The sequence below is a fragment of the Cyprinodon tularosa genome, unplaced genomic scaffold (genome assembly GCF_016077235.1).
Source record: "Cyprinodon tularosa strain WSP-4 unplaced genomic scaffold, ASM1607723v1 ctg162, whole genome shotgun sequence".
Taxonomy (NCBI): domain Eukaryota; kingdom Metazoa; phylum Chordata; class Actinopteri; order Cyprinodontiformes; family Cyprinodontidae; genus Cyprinodon; species Cyprinodon tularosa.
The window spans coordinates 265,410-282,500 of NW_024038460.1; the positions used below are offsets into that span (position 1 = coordinate 265,410).

Sequence of the window (17,091 nt, forward strand, 5' to 3'; positions counted from 1 at the left end):
TTTTAGGTTTTAATAAAAAAAAAAGTGAAAGAATGAATGATACATGGATTCATACGGTTCGCTAGCTTGGAACTGTATGAACGAGAACCCGCCGATACTGGCCTGGAGGAGTTCAACTGGTATCTGCTTTAAGGGAGGAAGATAATCAAGGAATGGTAACCATTCAAGCTGTTTCCTTTGTTTTACTTTATTAGCTTTAACCTAAAATTATATTGATTTAATCCCTGTTTTATCTAAAATCTAAAACCTATCCTAGTTTTATCAAAGTTCAGCCCAGTTTTATCAAAGTTAAACCTGATTTTATTCCGAATTTTATCTGATTTTAACCTTGCTTTGATCTTAAATCTATAAAAAAAAAACATTTTTTCTACTTCTATCCTCAAATTGTTTCAATTTTCTCACACCTCTACAACGGTAATACCTTGTGGGATGTATAATTTGCAATTACTATTTGATACCCTGTGCAATAACTATATATATACCGTAATTTTTGGACTATAAGCCGTGACTTTTTCCCCATTTTTTGACCTTGCGGCTTATATAACAATGCGGCTTATCTATGGACTTTTACAACTAACGGCCACTAGCGTAATACCTAAATCTATGGATTTTACCATTCACCATGTTGACGTCACATTTGCTTTAACACACAAGTACGGTTGCAGCGTGCACGGGAATGCGGAGGTCCTCCGGAAGCAGACTTCTACCGCGAGTGGTACGAGACAGAACGAAAGCGAGAAAGACGGACATTAAACAAAAAAAAACCTGCGGCTAATAGTCCAGTGCAGCTTGTATATGTATAAATCATGCAATTTAGCTTCTGCGGCTTATATTCAGGTGCGGCTAATAGTTTGAAAATTACGGTATAAATATCCATCTATATAAATACCCATGTAAACACCCTGTGCAATAACCTTGTATAATAATCCTGCTATAAAAATATTAAAAAAGCTGTCATATGTGGACGCACTATATATACTGTATATACCTAATGCACCTTTTTCTTTCTTTGGCATCTTCTTCTTCTTTGACCATTTGAGCTGATGTAACCAGTACATTTCTCCACTGTGAGATCAATAAATCAATCAATCATGCACAATTGTACTATGTTATGTATAGTCCTCTCTGTCCTAGCATGTTTGTCTACTTAACGATTCACACTTCAGTTCTGCGATCATTATGTTTATATCCTTGGTCCAATAAAAGACACAAGATTCTTTTTTCTGTATCGCCATTACAAACTGTTTTCCTGCTTGTATATCACATTGGGGACATCCTCCAGACCCGCCCTCATCAGCAGACAGATCATCTGATCATGAGCTAATTCCAACATCCCACTTCTGCAGGAATGTAGAAAATCCTTATTTAACCTTTAGTAAAACCAAAACAAGATGTTTTATGAAAGTCAAAGAATAAATATACAGTATTCTTGATGGTTTTGTTAATGCAAAACACAGGTTGACTGGAACTTCAAGGACAGTATTGATAGACTCACTGGATCTTAATGCAATGAAGCATTTAATCATAGACAGACAGATAACACAGAACAAGATGTAAAAAGTTCTTCAGCAGTATAAAACATTTTGTAAACAGTACAAAAACCTGTATGTTGGAAGCTGCTGCATGAAAAACCCTGAGGCTTCTTCTGTTCTCAGTCACATGAGAGCAGCTGCTTACATAAAAACCCTCAATTTAATGACAAGCAATAAAATAAGGAAGAAGAATCTTTAAAATCTGTCTTAAATTTAGACCATTAGGTTTGATTCCAGGGAATCAGTTAGAGGGAAGGAGCTTCTAAACATCCAAGTCTTCTGGTCGCCGTCTAAATCAGCCGACCCAGATTCTCTGATTCCGACTCATTTCCTGAAAAACTGGCAGCAGACGATCAATTACAGCCACTGACCCACATTAATGAAACAACATCCAGACGCTGACTGTCAGGATCAACCATGAGGAAGTCCACTGGAACCAGTGGAACCAGTCCGTTGGATCACTGGAAGGTCTGGAAGCAAAATGTTCTATACATACTGGTGATAATGACTGAGCACAAATACATTTGGTTCCCAGCATCTGTTGCCATGGTGACCGCATCCTGCTAAGATGAGAAGATGCAGACTGCCGGAGCTGAACCGATCAGGTCTTCTTTTGAGGCGGTCAGAGGGGAGAGGGGGCCCGCAGGGAGCCGGCGAGGGCCACATCACTAAAAGCGTCGGTGTAGGACGCTTTGAGAAACTGGACGTAGTTCTGGAGGCTTCGGTTGGTGCTGTCGGACTGCTCCAGGCGGTCCTTCAGATCCTGCAGCCGGCTCTGGTACCGCCTCTCCACCTGAGAACCAATAGCAGGTTAGAGACGTAACGGAGGAGGAGGCAGGAAGCAAAAAGAGCGCCGCTGATGTCACCTCCTCTTTGTGGCGTCTCAGCTGGTCGATCTCTGAGGCGGTCCGGCTCAGCTGGGTCTCCAGCTCCAGGATCTTGGATTTGGTGGAGCGTTCTTTGGTCATGGCCCGTTCTCTGGTCTCTGAGATCTGGAAACATGACACATTCTTTTACACTCACTGGAGGAGAGACGCTCAGGTTTAGAAAACAATCCGCTGGACTTTGTTTCCAAGTTTGAAGACGTTTTGCTTCCCTTCCAGGAAACTTTTTCCATTCAAAATGTCAGAAATAGCGTTGAGTTCGAGGCTTTATGCTACTCAACGCTGATTCTGACATTTTGAATTGCAAAACCTTCCTGGATTTAAAGCGAAACGTCTTCAAAATTGGAAACAAAATCAAGTGGATTGTTTATTTTTAAACTTTTTTGGATTGACTATGACCTGAATGACTGAGACTCTTCACCAGCATAAGCTCAGGTTTAGGTTTAGTGATCATGTGAGATCTAGAGCACCGAGCTCCAGGGTTGAAAGGTCAAACTAATAAAAGCTCCTCATCTTTTAAGGTCGTAGCCACAACTTTTTATAAAAAAGAATGAACAAAACTTCTAGATTCGCAGAATAAAAGTATAAATTTTACTAAAATAGAAATATAAATATTGTTTTATAAATGTTTACAATTCCAAAAATAAAAAAAAAGTAACATGAGGGTTAACATCGGTCAGGATTTTCGGTGTTGGTGGCAATTTAAGGAAGCGGAGGGGCTCCAAAGAGGCTTTTTATTCTGAAAAGCTAAATTAAATGTTATCTACTGCATACGAATCCATAATCCGTGTATCATTCGTTCTTTTCTTTTCAAATTAAAACCAAAAATAAAAAATGCAAAAATTCACTCGTTTTCTCACTATTTGCTTCCAAAACAGAAAGGAAAAACACATAATGAGCGTGATTGTCCGTTTTATTGGGAAACAAATAGTGAGAAAAGAAGTGTATTTTTTCCTTTTTAATTTTAGGTTTTAATAAAAAAAAAAAAAATGAAAGAATGAATGATACATGGATTCATACGGTTCACTAGCTTGGAACTGTATGAACGAGAACCCGCCGATACTGGCCTGGAGGAGTTCAACTGGTTTCTCCTTTAAGAGAGGAAGATAATCGATAACCTGACTCCGCCAGATGGATTTGCTCCGCATATCCATCTGGAAACCTTCCGTTGAAGTAATTTTGGGAAGGAGCGAAAATACTGGTTAGCTGATTGGCCTATGTTGGTGATAGACAGGCCAAATAAATCAATCAGATCAACGAAGCATATGACATACTAACAGAGCGACGACGAAGAGGAGCCGATTGATAGATCAAACTCTTGCAGAAACCAGTCAGGAGAAGAGCAAAAACATCTTTTCCTCTGAGAAAAGCCTCCAGAGCAGTGTTTTGCTCTTCTTTCAGTGAAGAAATACTCTGTAATTCCGATAAAACTTGCTCGATAGCCACGCTAACGCTAGTTTCATCGGCTGAAGCCGCCATGTTCTTTAGACTGAACTGTCGCGCTTCTCGTTGCATCACACCTCAACCCGCCTCAAAACCAACGCTGATTGGACGTTCGTTTGGTGAACGGCTCCAAATTTTCTTTAACGGAGAGTCTCCAGACTGATTAGCGAAACCTTGAAAGCTCGCGAGATCAGGATGGTCTCACGAGGCTAGATAATCGAGGAATGGAAAACATTCAAGCTGTTTCCTCTGTTTTACTTTATTAGTTTTAACCTACAATTATAGTGATTTAATCCCTGCTTTATCTAAAATCTAAAACCTATCCTAGTTTTATCAAAGTTCAGCCCAGTTTTATCAAAGTTAAACCTGATTTTATTCAGAATTATATCTGATTTTAACCTTGTTTTGATCTTAAATCGATAAAAAAAAAAAACATTTTTTCTACTTCTATCCTCAAATTGTTCCAGTTTTCTCAAACCTCTATCAGAATGTTATTGTGGTTTCATCTAGGACTGCAACTAACGAATATTTTGCAACCTTAATCTGTTGATTAATTTTTTTTAATTAATAATCGAATAGCCAATGGTTCCTTAAAGAAGATTTTTTTATGAAATTAAACCAGGTGAAACTAAATCTTTTCCACTTGAGGAGTTCTGGATAGAGAATATTGACAGACATAAAAGTTTTTATTAACTTAACTGCAAAATGTTTACATATTTTTTTACAATCTTGGTATAGTTACTGCTCTAAGTGGATCGCTCTGTCAGCTAAAAGGCATATTTTAGTCTCTATACTCCACATAATGATTAATCAATTACTAAATTAGATTATTTCAATAATCGATTAATCTGATTAACTGTTTCAGCCGTGGTTTCATTCAAATTTTAATTTTACTTTCTAATCTACATATTTCCTGAGTTTGTCCTTTTTTGTAGTTTTAAGTTAAATCTATTAAGATTAAATCCTTTAGTTGCTGTTTTCATATCAAATTCTTCCAGGTTTTATTCCTGTTTATGACATTTTAACATGAATTTGTTCCTGAGGTTTTATCACATTAAATTTATTTTAAACTTTAGCCAAATTCTGCACTGGAAAAACGATCAAGAAATAAGTAAGAATTTCTTAAATGAAGTGCATTTAACCTTAATTTGAGCAGGTAAATGAGATAGTTTGCCAATGGAATTGGTATTTTTACTCTTAAAATAAGATAATTAGATAAAATGCACTTGAAATAACACAATGCAATTGTGTTTTCTTATTTTAAGTGTAAATTGTCTTGTTCCTTTGGCAAAATGTCTCTTTTGCCTCCTTAATCCAAGAAAAAATGCACTTATTTTAAGAAAAAAAACTTCTATATTTCAATTTTTTTCCAGTCTGACCGTTTTTCCTTCTCTTTTTTTCCGGTTCTATGTTGACTGATTACAGATTTTTATTCCTGATTTATTTTCCCAGGTCGTTTTGTGGTTTCATCCTCCTTTTTCGGCTCAGAGACGGCGGGCCGTGTGTCACCTGCTGGCGGGCGTCGTCCAGAGCCGCCTCCAGCTTCCGGCTCAGCAGGGAACATTCTCTCGTCTTCTCTTCCAGGGAGAGCTGATTGCTGCGGATGGTCTTGTCCCGTTTGGAGATGACGGTTAGAAGGTCAGAGTTCTGGCTGGAAACTTCCTCCAGCTTCCTGATGGATGACAGGAGAGGGAACAGGACTTGGAGCTAAGGGTCGGATCAGGATTCGGTTCAGGCTGAAGGCTGCTGAATCTTTCTAGCAGCTTTTTCACACAAAAAGAGCAAAGTTCTCAAACATGTGAGTTTAGTGTTTGTTCTGAATCAGGAAGTCACTGACCGGTCCAGAGACTCTGCTCTGAGCTGAAGCTGTTGGTTCTCCTCCATCAGAACTTTGTTCTTCTGCCTCAGGAGATCCATCTGGTGTCCCTGGGTCTCCATCTGTGAAAATGCAGAATCTCAGTGAGAGAAAGGAGTGAACATCTCTGTGGGTCTCCAAGTTCTCAGCCATTGATTCCAAACTAAGGTTGGGACTAAAAGATTCTAGGAAGCTTCGGGAGATCTAAAAAGGACTGAAACAGTGACTGAGGTTCTGGAATGTTCTGGTGAAGGATCCTGGAATATCAGCAGTGTGTCTGGAAGTGATAAAACATTTGATCTGAGCAGAGATGATGTCCATCGTGTGCTGCAGCTGTTCATGTAGAGATGTTCTACTGAGTTTGAAGGAGAAACCTGCTGTGACCTTCAGACGGAGCTCCGTCAGGTTGGTGCTGAGCTCCACGTTCCGTCTCTCCAGGAGACGTTCCTGATCCTGAGCGTCCTGCAGCTGCAGCTGGCAGCGCCGCAAAGACTCCGGAAGAACCTCCAGGTCCGAAAGCCGACCCAGGAGCTCCCTGCGCACCTCCTTGATCTCCTTCTCCAGCTCCTCCTGCACCGACTGGGCCTCCCGCTCTGCTTGAGCCACCTGGGAAGAGCACTGCTCGGCTTCGGCCCGGGTTTTCCCGACCTGCAGAGTTTGTTGGACAGGAAATAAGCCCTGAGCGACGCTGGGTCTGGTCTCAGCGGAACTTCTACAGAACCTCCAGTACCTGGATCTTATAGCTTTCCAGCAGAGCCTCATACTGCCTGATTGTGGCTCTGACCTGCTGAAGCTCTGACTGAGACAAGCTCAGCTTTTCCTCCGCTGCAGATGCCGAGGCCTGCGCAAAGACCCAACGTTTTATGCCTTCAGAGATCGGGAGGAGATCCAGAAGCGGAGCTCAGATCATATCCACCCTACCTTTAGGTTCTGGTTCTCCAGTTTAGCAGCAGCGTTCTCTGCAGTCACTCCATGCAGGCGATCCAGCAACGCCTCCCTCTCCGATCGACCCCTTTCCTGCACGCTCTGCAGCTGCTCGCTCAGCTCCGATATCCGGCTGATAGAACACAAAAGAAAACATTCCAGCTCTTTGTTAAAGTCGGAAAATTCGGATCACGAGAGGAGGAACGAAGGGAAACAACAACATGAAGCCTAAATTATGGAGGATTTTAATCCTTCCTGGAATAAGATAAATCTACATGTTTTTCTCTTGTTGCTCAGATTTTCAGCCTCTCTCTTTGTTCTCCTTTGGAACCAAACATCTGAACACGGTTTGGATCCAGTTACCTGTTCAGCAGACTCAGCTCCATCTCCAGCTGACCTTTCTCCTTGGCTTCCTCTGCGTGTCGGTGCTGCCAGACCTCAGCTGCTGCCAGAGCTTCATCCACCTGCTTCTCCTGCTGGACACAGCGTCAGAGTTAACCAGGGTGGGTTTACTAACAGGTGGGGGGACATCAGGAGGAGCATCAGTCCCACCATCTGCAGCAGCTGCACGCTCAGCTGTCCTGCAGCGTCCTCACTGCGCGCCGCTCGATGTTTCTGAGCTTTGGTGGCTCGTTTCAGAGCTTCCCGATCCTCCAGCGCCTCCTGCTTCAGTCGGTTCAGCTGCTCCGTCACATGATCCATCTCTGCCCTCTGCTGATTGGCTGCCCGCTCCAGGTTCTGGAGGAGCAAAGCTCAGTTCATGGGTCGCTGTAGAAGTAAACCTCTACGGGTCAAAGAACTCCAGCTGACCTTTATCTGAACGCTGAGTCGGTTGTTTTCTGCTTCTTTGCTGCGTAACTGTCCCTGGAGATGAGCTCTGGTCGACTCCAGAGTCCTGGACAAATCTGCTGAGCTCTTAGCATTTACCTGCATTTAAAATAAAAAAACAGAAGACAATATAATAACCAGGCCTCATCTGGGTTTGGATGCGTTTTAGTCCTGATACCTTCTCTGAGTCCAGCAGGTTGGAGAGCTGATGAAGCTCCCTGTCTTTCTCCTGAAGCTTCTCAAGAAGGTTCTGGTAAAAAAAAAAAAACGGACAGGGAGGTCACAGATCAGCACCTCACAGTGAAAGGAAACACGTTCAACAGCAGAAGGTCCCTGAGTAGCTTAAATATGAGAGATCAATTTGTCTGAAAATATTGAGAAATTGGCGTGAAGATAGAAAGGAAAGCCTTTATACACACTATGGTCCTGATATTTAAAGACACGCTAAATTACAAATGCTAACTTTTTTAGGACATGCAATAAGGAGCTTTTTCTATTTTTCTTATTACGAGAATAAGTTGAAAAAAAAATGCTTCTTGTAAGAGTTGTCATAAAATATGTCATTCACGTAATTTTATGACTTTATTCTCATAATTTTACGACTTTATTCTCATAATATTACGACTTTATTCTCATATTTTTACGACTTTATTCTCATATTTTCACGACTCTATTCTCATATTTTCACGACTTTATTCTCATAATTATACAACTTTATTCTCATAATATTACGACTTTATTCTCATAATATTACGACTTTATTCTCATATTTTTATGACTTTATTCTCGTAATATTACGACTTTATGCTCATATTTTTACGACTTTATTCTCGTAATATTACAACTGTGTTCTCATAATTTTAGGACTTTATTCTCGTAATATTACGAGTTTATTCTCATATTTTTACGACTTTATTCTCGTAATATTACGACTTTATTCTTGTTATGTTACGACTTTATTCTCGGAATGTTACAACTTTGTTCTCCTAATTTTACGACTTTATTTTTGTAATATTACAACTTTATTCTCGTGATTTTACGACTTTATTCTCGTAACTTTACGACTTTATTCTCGTAATCTTATGACTTTATTCTCGTAACTTAACGACTTTATTCTCATAGCATTACGACTTTATTCTCATAATTTTATGACTTCATTCTCGTAACTTTACGACTTTATTCTCGTAACTTTACGAACTTATTCTCTTAACATTACGACTTTATTTTCGTAATCTTATGACTTTATTCTCGTAACATTATGACTTTATTCTCGTAATCTTATGACTTTATTCTCGTAACTTAACGACTTTATTCTCATAGCATTACGACTTTATTCTCATAATTTTATGACTTAATTTTCGTAACTTTACGACTTTATTCTCGTAACTTTACCAACTTATTCTCGTAACATTACGACTTTATTCTCGTAACTTAATGACTTTATTCTCATAGCATTACGACTTTATTCTCGTAACTTAATGACTTTATTCTCATAGCATTACGACTTTATTCTCGTAACTTTACAACTTTATTCTCGTAACTTTACGACTTTATTCTCGTAACTTTACGACTTTATTCTCGTAACTTTACGACTTTATTCTCGTAACTTTACGAACTTATTCTCGTAACATTACGACTTTATTCTCGTAATCTTATGACTTTATTCTCGTAACTTAATGACTTTATTCTCGTAATTTTACGACTTTATTCTCGTAATTTTACGACTTTATTCTCGTAATTTTACGACTTTATTCTCGTAATTATACGACTTTATTCTCATAATTTTGACTCATCATTTTTTTTGTGTGTTTGTGTTCATCTCATTTTTGAGTTAGCAGGACCTTTCGAATCTGCTCTGAAATCACAGATTAACACGCCGTTTTCTACGTCCCATCATCATAAGTTTCTGACAGAACTTCAGCGAAGCTGCAGATGAGGATGAAGGAAAACACACTTGTGGTCCAGATCTTGACCGTTAGAACTCACAGCTTTTTCTGCCTCTGTGTCAGCGAGCCTCTTCAGTAGAACCTCCTTCTGCTCTGACAGTCCGATGGACTCCATCTGCTCAGAGCCAAACCACAAACAACGAGAACAGTTCATGCCCAGGTTCTGATTCTGGGTGAGGAGTTCAGTACATCGAACTGTGCATGACAAATATACACCCTGCAAAGTTTTTTCCACATTTTTTCAAGTTTCCAACCAAAATATCTCAGCTTAGGTGGCGAACACGACTTTTCATTTCCACCAAAGAAGACGGGTGGTCCATCCTCCTTCAGAAGAAGGACTGAGTTGAACTCTGCGAGATGTTCAAAGCCTGGAAGGTTGTTTTAGAACAAAAACATCCCTGATCTGCTGGGTTCCCTGATCAGCACGCTGATGGTTGTTCTCTATTGTTCTCTGAAAAACTTGCAGAGGTTTTTGGTCATAAACTTTGTAAACTGTTGTTTTTTTTCCCTTCTCCCTGCACTAGTTTCTGTTCTGTGTTTGTCTGCAGCAGATATCCAAATAAAAATGGATAAAATTTTGTGGAACTGGACAAATTGTGAAAAAGCTTTTTTATTCCCGGTTTCTCCGGTGTTACCTGGGACTCCCTCTGCTCTCTGAGGAGCTGCCTCAGAGTTCGGTTCGTGGCCTCAAACGTCTCCAGTTTCTTCAGCAGCAGGTCCTTCTGATGGGCCAAACCCGAAGACGACAACTTCTGCAGCGGGAAAGAAACGGTTCAGAGGAAACGCAGCGGGTTCATGTCTTCGCTCAGGTATGGAGCAGAAACTCACATTTCCACCCGAGCTGAAGAGCTGAGAGACGGACTGTTTCAGAGCAGAAACCTGCTGAGCAGCTGCAGATGCAGCAGCTTCAGCATCCATCAGCTTCCGGAGCAGAACATCCGGATCCTGAGGAGAACCGTCCACTCTGGAAACACCAGAACCAAGCAGATAGAATTCAAACACCCTTCTCTGCAATTGCAGAAGGAGAAATAAATAATCTTTGATAATTGAGGCATCATTAGTGGACTTCATCAGCATCTGGATCAGAATCAAGTCACAAACATGTTCCTCAGGTAAACTAGCAGCAGGAGATAACCCAGTAGTCTGGAGGAAATTATGTGTGACCAACATATCTGCCTCTGAGGTCCAAAATCCTAACAGAACCAGAACAGAATCTCTTATCGGACCGCCAACGCATCATCCTGTCAGAACAGGAGAGGAGACAGGAAACGCTGCTCGCTTCAGGTCTCCAAACAGGAAAAATGAGGAGGATTGAATCCAGCAGTCTGAACCTGAAAGAAGGTTCTGGAGAATCTGAGATTGGTTCTGGGAAGAAACTGGTGCAGCTCATCGTCAGTTCTGACTGAGATTCATACCAGCAGGATGCAGAGACCCGTCATCAGAACCTAACCTGAACTTTAACACCTGGAGAAAAAAGACATCTTTTAGGATTCGGGATTTTCCCGTTTCTGCCATTTGACTGAGTATCAGGGCCAAGCTAGAGCTTTTTCTATTATTTGTTATTACGACAATAAAGTCGTAATAAAATTAATAACAATAATACTTTATTCTCGTAATAATATCACGAGAATAAAGTTGAAAAAAATGCTTCTTGTAAGAGTTGTCATAAAATACAACTTTATTCTCGTAAATTTATTACTTTATTCTAATAATGTTACGACTTTATTCTCCTAATTTTATGACTTTATTCTTGGAAAGTTCCAACTTTATTTTCATGTTACTTTATTCTCGTAGTTTTATGACATTATTCGCGTAATGTTACAACTTTATTCTCGTAATTTTATGACTATTCTTTGGTTACTTTATTCTCTTAATTTCATGACAATATTCGCGTAATGTTACGACTTTATTCTCGTAATTTTATGACTTTATTCTCGTAATTTTACGACTGTATTCTCCTAATTTTATGACTTTATTCTTGTAAAGTTCCAACTTTATTTTCATGTTACTTTATTCTTGTAGTAGTTTTATGACATTATTCGCGTAATGTTACGACTTTATTCTCCTAATTTTATGACTTTATTCTTGTAATTTTATGACTATTCTTTGGTTACTTTATTCTCTTAATTTTATGACTTTATTCTCTTAATTTTATGACTTTATTCTCGTAATTTTATGACTTTATTCTTGTAAAGTTCCACCTTTATTCTCGTAGTTTTATGACATTATTCTCGTGATGTTATGACTTTATTCTCATACTTTTTTGACGATTCTTGTTGTAACTTTATAGTCATAACATTACGACTTTATACTCGAAATAAAAAAAATCTCTAGCCTGGCCTTAATACTCCATCGTACGGCCACTAGAGGGTGATGATTTGAGAGCTCAGGAGACGACAGCCGAACTATGAACCCAAGTAAAGAACTTCTGCAATTTTTCTGATTCAAACATGGATGTATGGAGGACCAAAGTCCAGAACCAGTACCTGGACCAAAAAATAAATAAATAAAAATGTAATATTACAACTTTATTATCATAGTTTTACGACTTTATTCTCATAATTTTATGACTTTATTCTCATAATTTTATGACTTTATTCCTGTAAAGTTACGACTTTATTCTCATTATGTTAGTTTATTCACTTAGTTTTAGGACTTTATTCTCGTACTTTTACGACTTTAATTTTATGAATTTATTCTCGTAATTATACGACTTTATTCTTGAAAAGTTCCGACTTTATTCTCATAATGTTACTTTATTCTCGTAGTTTTATGACATTATTCCCTTAATGTTACGACTTTATTCTCGTAATTTTATGACTATTCTTTTTGTGGCTTTATTCTGTTAATCTTACGACTTTATTCCGTACTTTTATCACTTTATTCTTGTAAAGTTCTGACTTTATTCTTGTAGTTTTATGACTTTATTCTCATAGTTTTTTGACGATTCTTGTTGCAACTTTATTCTAATAATATAATGACTTTATACTCCAAATAAATAAATAAAAATCTCTAGCCTGGCCCTAATACTCCATCGTACGGCCACTAGAGGGTGATAATTTGAGAGCTCAGGAGACGACAGCCGAACTATGAACCCAAGTATAGAAGTTCTGCAATTTTTCTGATTCAAACATGAATGTATGGAGGACCAAAGTCCAGAACCAGTACCTGGACCAAAAAAAAACAAACTAAAAATGTATAAGTGGACCAAAAAAAAAACCTAAATATAAAAGTTTTCTCAGTTTACAAAAGGAAAAATATGACTGGGTGTTCGGAAAAAAAAAAGATCTTCCAACCAGAAGCTGATTGCTTGTGTAGCAGAGGCAAAGTTTGGGGGAAAAAAACGCTGATCATAAGAAATTTTGAACTAAAATAATAAATAACTGAAAAACAAGCAATGCAACAAACTTCAACTACAGTTAAAGGAAAACTTTTACATTTTCACAGCTGTTATTAATTTTTGTTTCATAAATTAAAACAGTACAAAACACTAAGTTTATGTAATAAACCAAAACATTAACAAATGCATTAAATAAATAAAACTACATAGAACTGAAATAAAATATTAGTGAAGAAACAAAGAGATTTAATTCATAAATCCTAGTTTTTGTTTCTTAATTTAAAACATTTTGACCTAACGATTGACAAAAAGAAAAAGAAAGACATTTTCTGACACCTTGCTGCAGCTTTGAGGAGTACCTGTTGGGGTCGCTCTCCTCCAGCATCTTCTCCATGGACCGACGAAGACGGCTGTTTTCTCTCTCCGTCTCCTGCAGCTCCTTGGTCACCTCGGCCAGCTCCTCCTCCTGCTCAGCGATCACGCGTTTGGAGACGTTCAGCTGCTCCGATTGACACTGCAGCATCTGCTCCTTCTTACGCAGCTCCACCTGAAGCATGAGGAACCATCAGGAAACCAGAGCAGAGGGAGGTTTCTGATCCAGAGAACGTCCTGACACCAGCTCCACGTTTCAAACTGTTGATGGTCCTGCTTTCAGTGGCAGAAATAAGTCCTGATCTATTCTTGTGTTTCCTATTTCTATTTTTATCTTTAGACAAAATTCCAGCAAACCAGAACTAATGCACTAATGCAGCAGAAGCAAAAAAGCTTCTTGATGTAGGGCGTCCAGCAGCAAAAGTTCAATTTTTCCAACTCCAGCAGCAGCTGCTGCTATCACAGAGCATCTTGCTCATAAGATGCTCAGAAGCTTCAGCTGCTCAAAACGAGCTGCAGGACCTTTTGTTGCTCCTTGACTCGACATTTAAACCACTGACTTCCCATTCAAACTAGCTGCTTCTGCAAATTGAAACCCGGTTCGTCTTTAATGCCGTCTGTCTTTAATTTAATGAGGAAAGTCCATTTGAAACGTTCCTGTTATCTTTTATCAGGATGGAATCTGTCCTTTTCACTGGATTTACTGTTTTATCTCATCCTGTTCTGACCCTTTACTAGTATTTTTGGATAAACATGCATATATTCATACTGGAGATAGAGCGATACAATGTTAGTATTTTTTCTTGTGTGGGCCGATAGGTACATGTGTTCAACCATTAGCTCAGTTTATCTTGAGCTATCTCTATAGTTATGCTGCTATAGGCTTAGACTGCTGGAGGACATAGGGACCCATTTTTCATCTTTCTGCTTCATTCTATCTCTATTCTTCATCTCTGCAGAATCTGTTAGTTCAATCTCTAACGTTCTGCTCTCTCTGCTTTTTCTCATAGTAGCTTCATCTGGTCTGTTCCTGTTTGGCTGTGACTCCATCCTGGAGAGAAATATCAGCTGTGCTGCTGCCATCAACACCTTTGTTTCTAGATGTTGGAGATCGGCCTGTTTTTCAGTGTAGTTCTGTTTCTCTGACTGTGACTAACTGGATGTGCTCTCTTTATCCTCTGACATGGGAGCTGGCTCGGAGCTCGTCTGCCTGGCTGTGTGTTTCCTGGATGGGGCCGCCTTTTACAGCTGCTTTTTCTATGTCTGCTTCTGTCTCCTTGAACCCCAGTCAGCCTCAGCAGATGGCCGCTCACACTGAGCCTGGTTCTGCTGGAGGTTTCTTCCTGTTCAAAGGGAGTTTTTCCTCTCCACTGTCGCTGCAAGCATGCTTAGTGTGAGGGATTGCCTTCGATTCAATAAATCGATGCAATAAACTAGTTTTCCTGAGATTTGACTCAATCTGCCAGGATGATCTGGTTGAACTGTAAAGTGCCTTGAGATGACGTGTTGTGAAGTGGCGCGATATAAATAAACTGAACTGAATTGAATTCATTTGTGCATTAAGCAGCCATGTTTTTGTGATCCTGTAAGGTGAATTGCTGCTGCACCCACCTGCCCTCCATTCTTAATGTTTTCTTTGATTTGGACAATCTCTATTCGCTTGTTAAGAGGAGTTTATGACTTATTTAAAAAAAAAAATTCAGGCTAAAAGCAAAAAAACAGCAGTGGTATCAGAAAACCAGATGAGTAGGTTGTGGATTGGTGCATCTGTAGAACCTACCTCCGTCCTAAGAGAGCAAACTTCACTCATTAAGCTCTCGATCTTCCTCTCATAATGGCTGATCCGGCCCTGCAGAACTTCCTCTTCCTCTGACGTGAGATCCGACACACGCAGCACAGACTGGGAGCGCTCAGGTTCTGGTTCTGGGGGCGGTGGTGTGATCTCCAGGCTTTGAGTCGGTCCCTTAAATAAAACAGAGTCTCAGGGATGAGATTAACCAGGGGATGCGATCTAAGGAAGGAGGAGTGTCCCAGAAGATTCCTAACCTCCCACTTGTAGGAAGCCTTTCCTGGAGGGATCCAAGGCACTCGAGTTTGGACCTTCGCTGTCGGACGAAGCCTCGAATTTTCCACATTCACCTTCCCCTTGAAAAACACGAATGAAACAGAACCTTCTGTATCTGAGAAGATCGGATTTTTATGAGGGAAATCAGAGCCGAAGAGGAGCCAGCTGGTTCTACTAACATCAATCTAGCAGCAGAAGAAGACGCTGCATCATGGAAAAGGTGAGAAACAGAAAGGAGGGGAGCAGAGGGAGAGCTCGGCCTCTCACCGACCTGAGGCGTCCTGCCAGGAGCCGTCCTCTGGCTCTTCACGTGCACGTGGACCGGCGTGGCATCACTGACGTGCACGTGCACTGGGGGGGAACCGGACCGGTTCTTCATGGCTTTACTCTGAGGAAGCAAGGCAGCCATAAGTGACTGTGATGATGTCGCTATCCCAAAACACAATGGGAACCTACATTTATATTTAATGTTTAGTGTTTAATAGAAGTAACAAGAATAAAGCCTCTGTTTAAGCAATTAGGTTTATGTTCAGCCTGACTTTGATGAGTATTTCTCAAGCAGGGATGTCTGAACTTTTTCACTCTATGGCTTCTGGCAGGGGATCCCCTTCCTGACGTGGAAGAGGGACAAGAATCATCTCCCCCCTCCTTGGACATCTTATGCAAAACATTACCTATTGTCACTCATGTGCAATATTCTTCTCTCTCACTGGGAAATAACTCATGCCAACTAATGTGTATTTTTTTTTTTTACTTATTTATAAGGTCAGTACATTTCTGCAGTGCAATGCAATAACCCAAGTCAACTACTGTGTACTCTTCCCTTAGCTCTCTGCTGTGCAGATATTTTTATATCTTAGGGAAACATATTCCATGACCTTTTTTCTTTTTTTAGTACTGTATTCACTCTGTTTGTATTGTCTGTCATATTTTTATCTTTAATGGCATCTTGCTTTAACTCTTCGTACCCTGTATATAAGCTACTGGAACAAGAATTTCCCTGAAGGAGTAATCCCAAGGGAGAAATAAAATTAGTCTAAGTATAATTCTATGATGTTTTGCTCCAGTATTTTGCAAGCAAAGAACTTCTTTTGTAAATGGAAAGTGTAAAAAAAACACGTTTTTCTTAGAATTTCTTGGTTCAAAATCTTTATATCTGATTTTTTTTTTTTTGTAATTTTTTTTTGTTATTTCATCCTTTATCATTTCAGATTTAATCTTTTCACCTTTAAATTTCTTTTTTTCAAATTTCTCCTTTTCAGACTGAGATTTTTCTTCAAAAATAGGGGAATTGTGAGCGGTCTAGTCAAAGTCTGGACTTCATTTGCAACGAAGTGCAAGAGAATCCCTAAAACCGGCTCATCTTTGTAAACTTGCAGATCAATTAGAACAAGATATATCATATCTGAGCAAAAGATAAAAACAAATATCTTTCTATTTTCACCTTTGTAAAGCTCTCCTATTAAAACTGTATCTTTAGGGTAATATTCATTAATTTTTTATTTATTATTATTTAATTTATTTATTTTATATTTATAGAGTATAAAGAAGAGCAATATTTAGATGTAAACCTATTCTATGAGCACCAATTGATCAACATATTCAATAATTTTTTTTTTTTTTTTTTACAAATAGTTGAAACCTTAAATGTAAAAGTTGTTGCACCTCAGTAGTAATATATCCCTTCCCTTTAATCTAAGCACCATTGTGCAGCTGATTAAATTATTTTAGGTAGAAATACACTTATCTGTAATAATTTGTTTAAATGGAAATAAAATCTAAATTTTACCCGAAATCCTTGTTTCTATTTTCAAATGAAAAAAGTTGTTAGAATCTGTTTTTCAAAGAATAGAAAAAGAAAAAAACTGGGAAAAAAACTAGATTTATTTTTTGAATTTCTTG

The 17,091-nt window shown here is 39.0% G+C and overlaps 1 protein-coding gene across 2 annotated transcripts in view; it reads right to left on the reverse strand.

Annotated features, from left to right (window-relative positions):
• Positions 1-1,973: 1,973 nt before the first annotated feature.
• The window catches only part of odf2a (outer dense fiber of sperm tails 2a), a 15,378-nt gene continuing 260 nt past the window's right edge, over positions 1,974-17,091 (reverse strand). The window contains exons 2-19 of one of the 2 annotated variants that reach the window (XM_038280616.1): positions 15,461-15,577; positions 15,171-15,269; positions 14,905-15,087; positions 13,112-13,299; positions 10,241-10,376; positions 10,048-10,164; positions 9,453-9,527; positions 7,645-7,716; positions 7,449-7,565; positions 7,191-7,376; positions 7,002-7,114; positions 6,636-6,771; positions 6,445-6,555; positions 6,099-6,362; positions 5,697-5,797; positions 5,369-5,531; positions 2,399-2,524; positions 1,974-2,325 (exon numbers count right to left, since the gene is read on the reverse strand). In XM_038280616.1, the coding sequence (XP_038136544.1) occupies positions 2,155-2,325; positions 2,399-2,524; positions 5,369-5,531; positions 5,697-5,797; positions 6,099-6,362; positions 6,445-6,555; positions 6,636-6,771; positions 7,002-7,114; positions 7,191-7,376; positions 7,449-7,565; positions 7,645-7,716; positions 9,453-9,527; positions 10,048-10,164; positions 10,241-10,376; positions 13,112-13,299; positions 14,905-15,087; positions 15,171-15,269; positions 15,461-15,577 (2,475 nt within the window). In that variant the 3' untranslated portion in view covers positions 1,974-2,154. The remainder of the gene's footprint in view (positions 2,326-2,398; positions 2,525-5,368; positions 5,532-5,696; positions 5,798-6,098; positions 6,363-6,444; positions 6,556-6,635; positions 6,772-7,001; positions 7,115-7,190; positions 7,377-7,448; positions 7,566-7,644; positions 7,717-9,452; positions 9,528-10,047; positions 10,165-10,240; positions 10,377-13,111; positions 13,300-14,904; positions 15,088-15,170; positions 15,270-15,460; positions 15,578-17,091) is intronic. The other variant, XM_038280617.1, reaches the window with a different exon arrangement.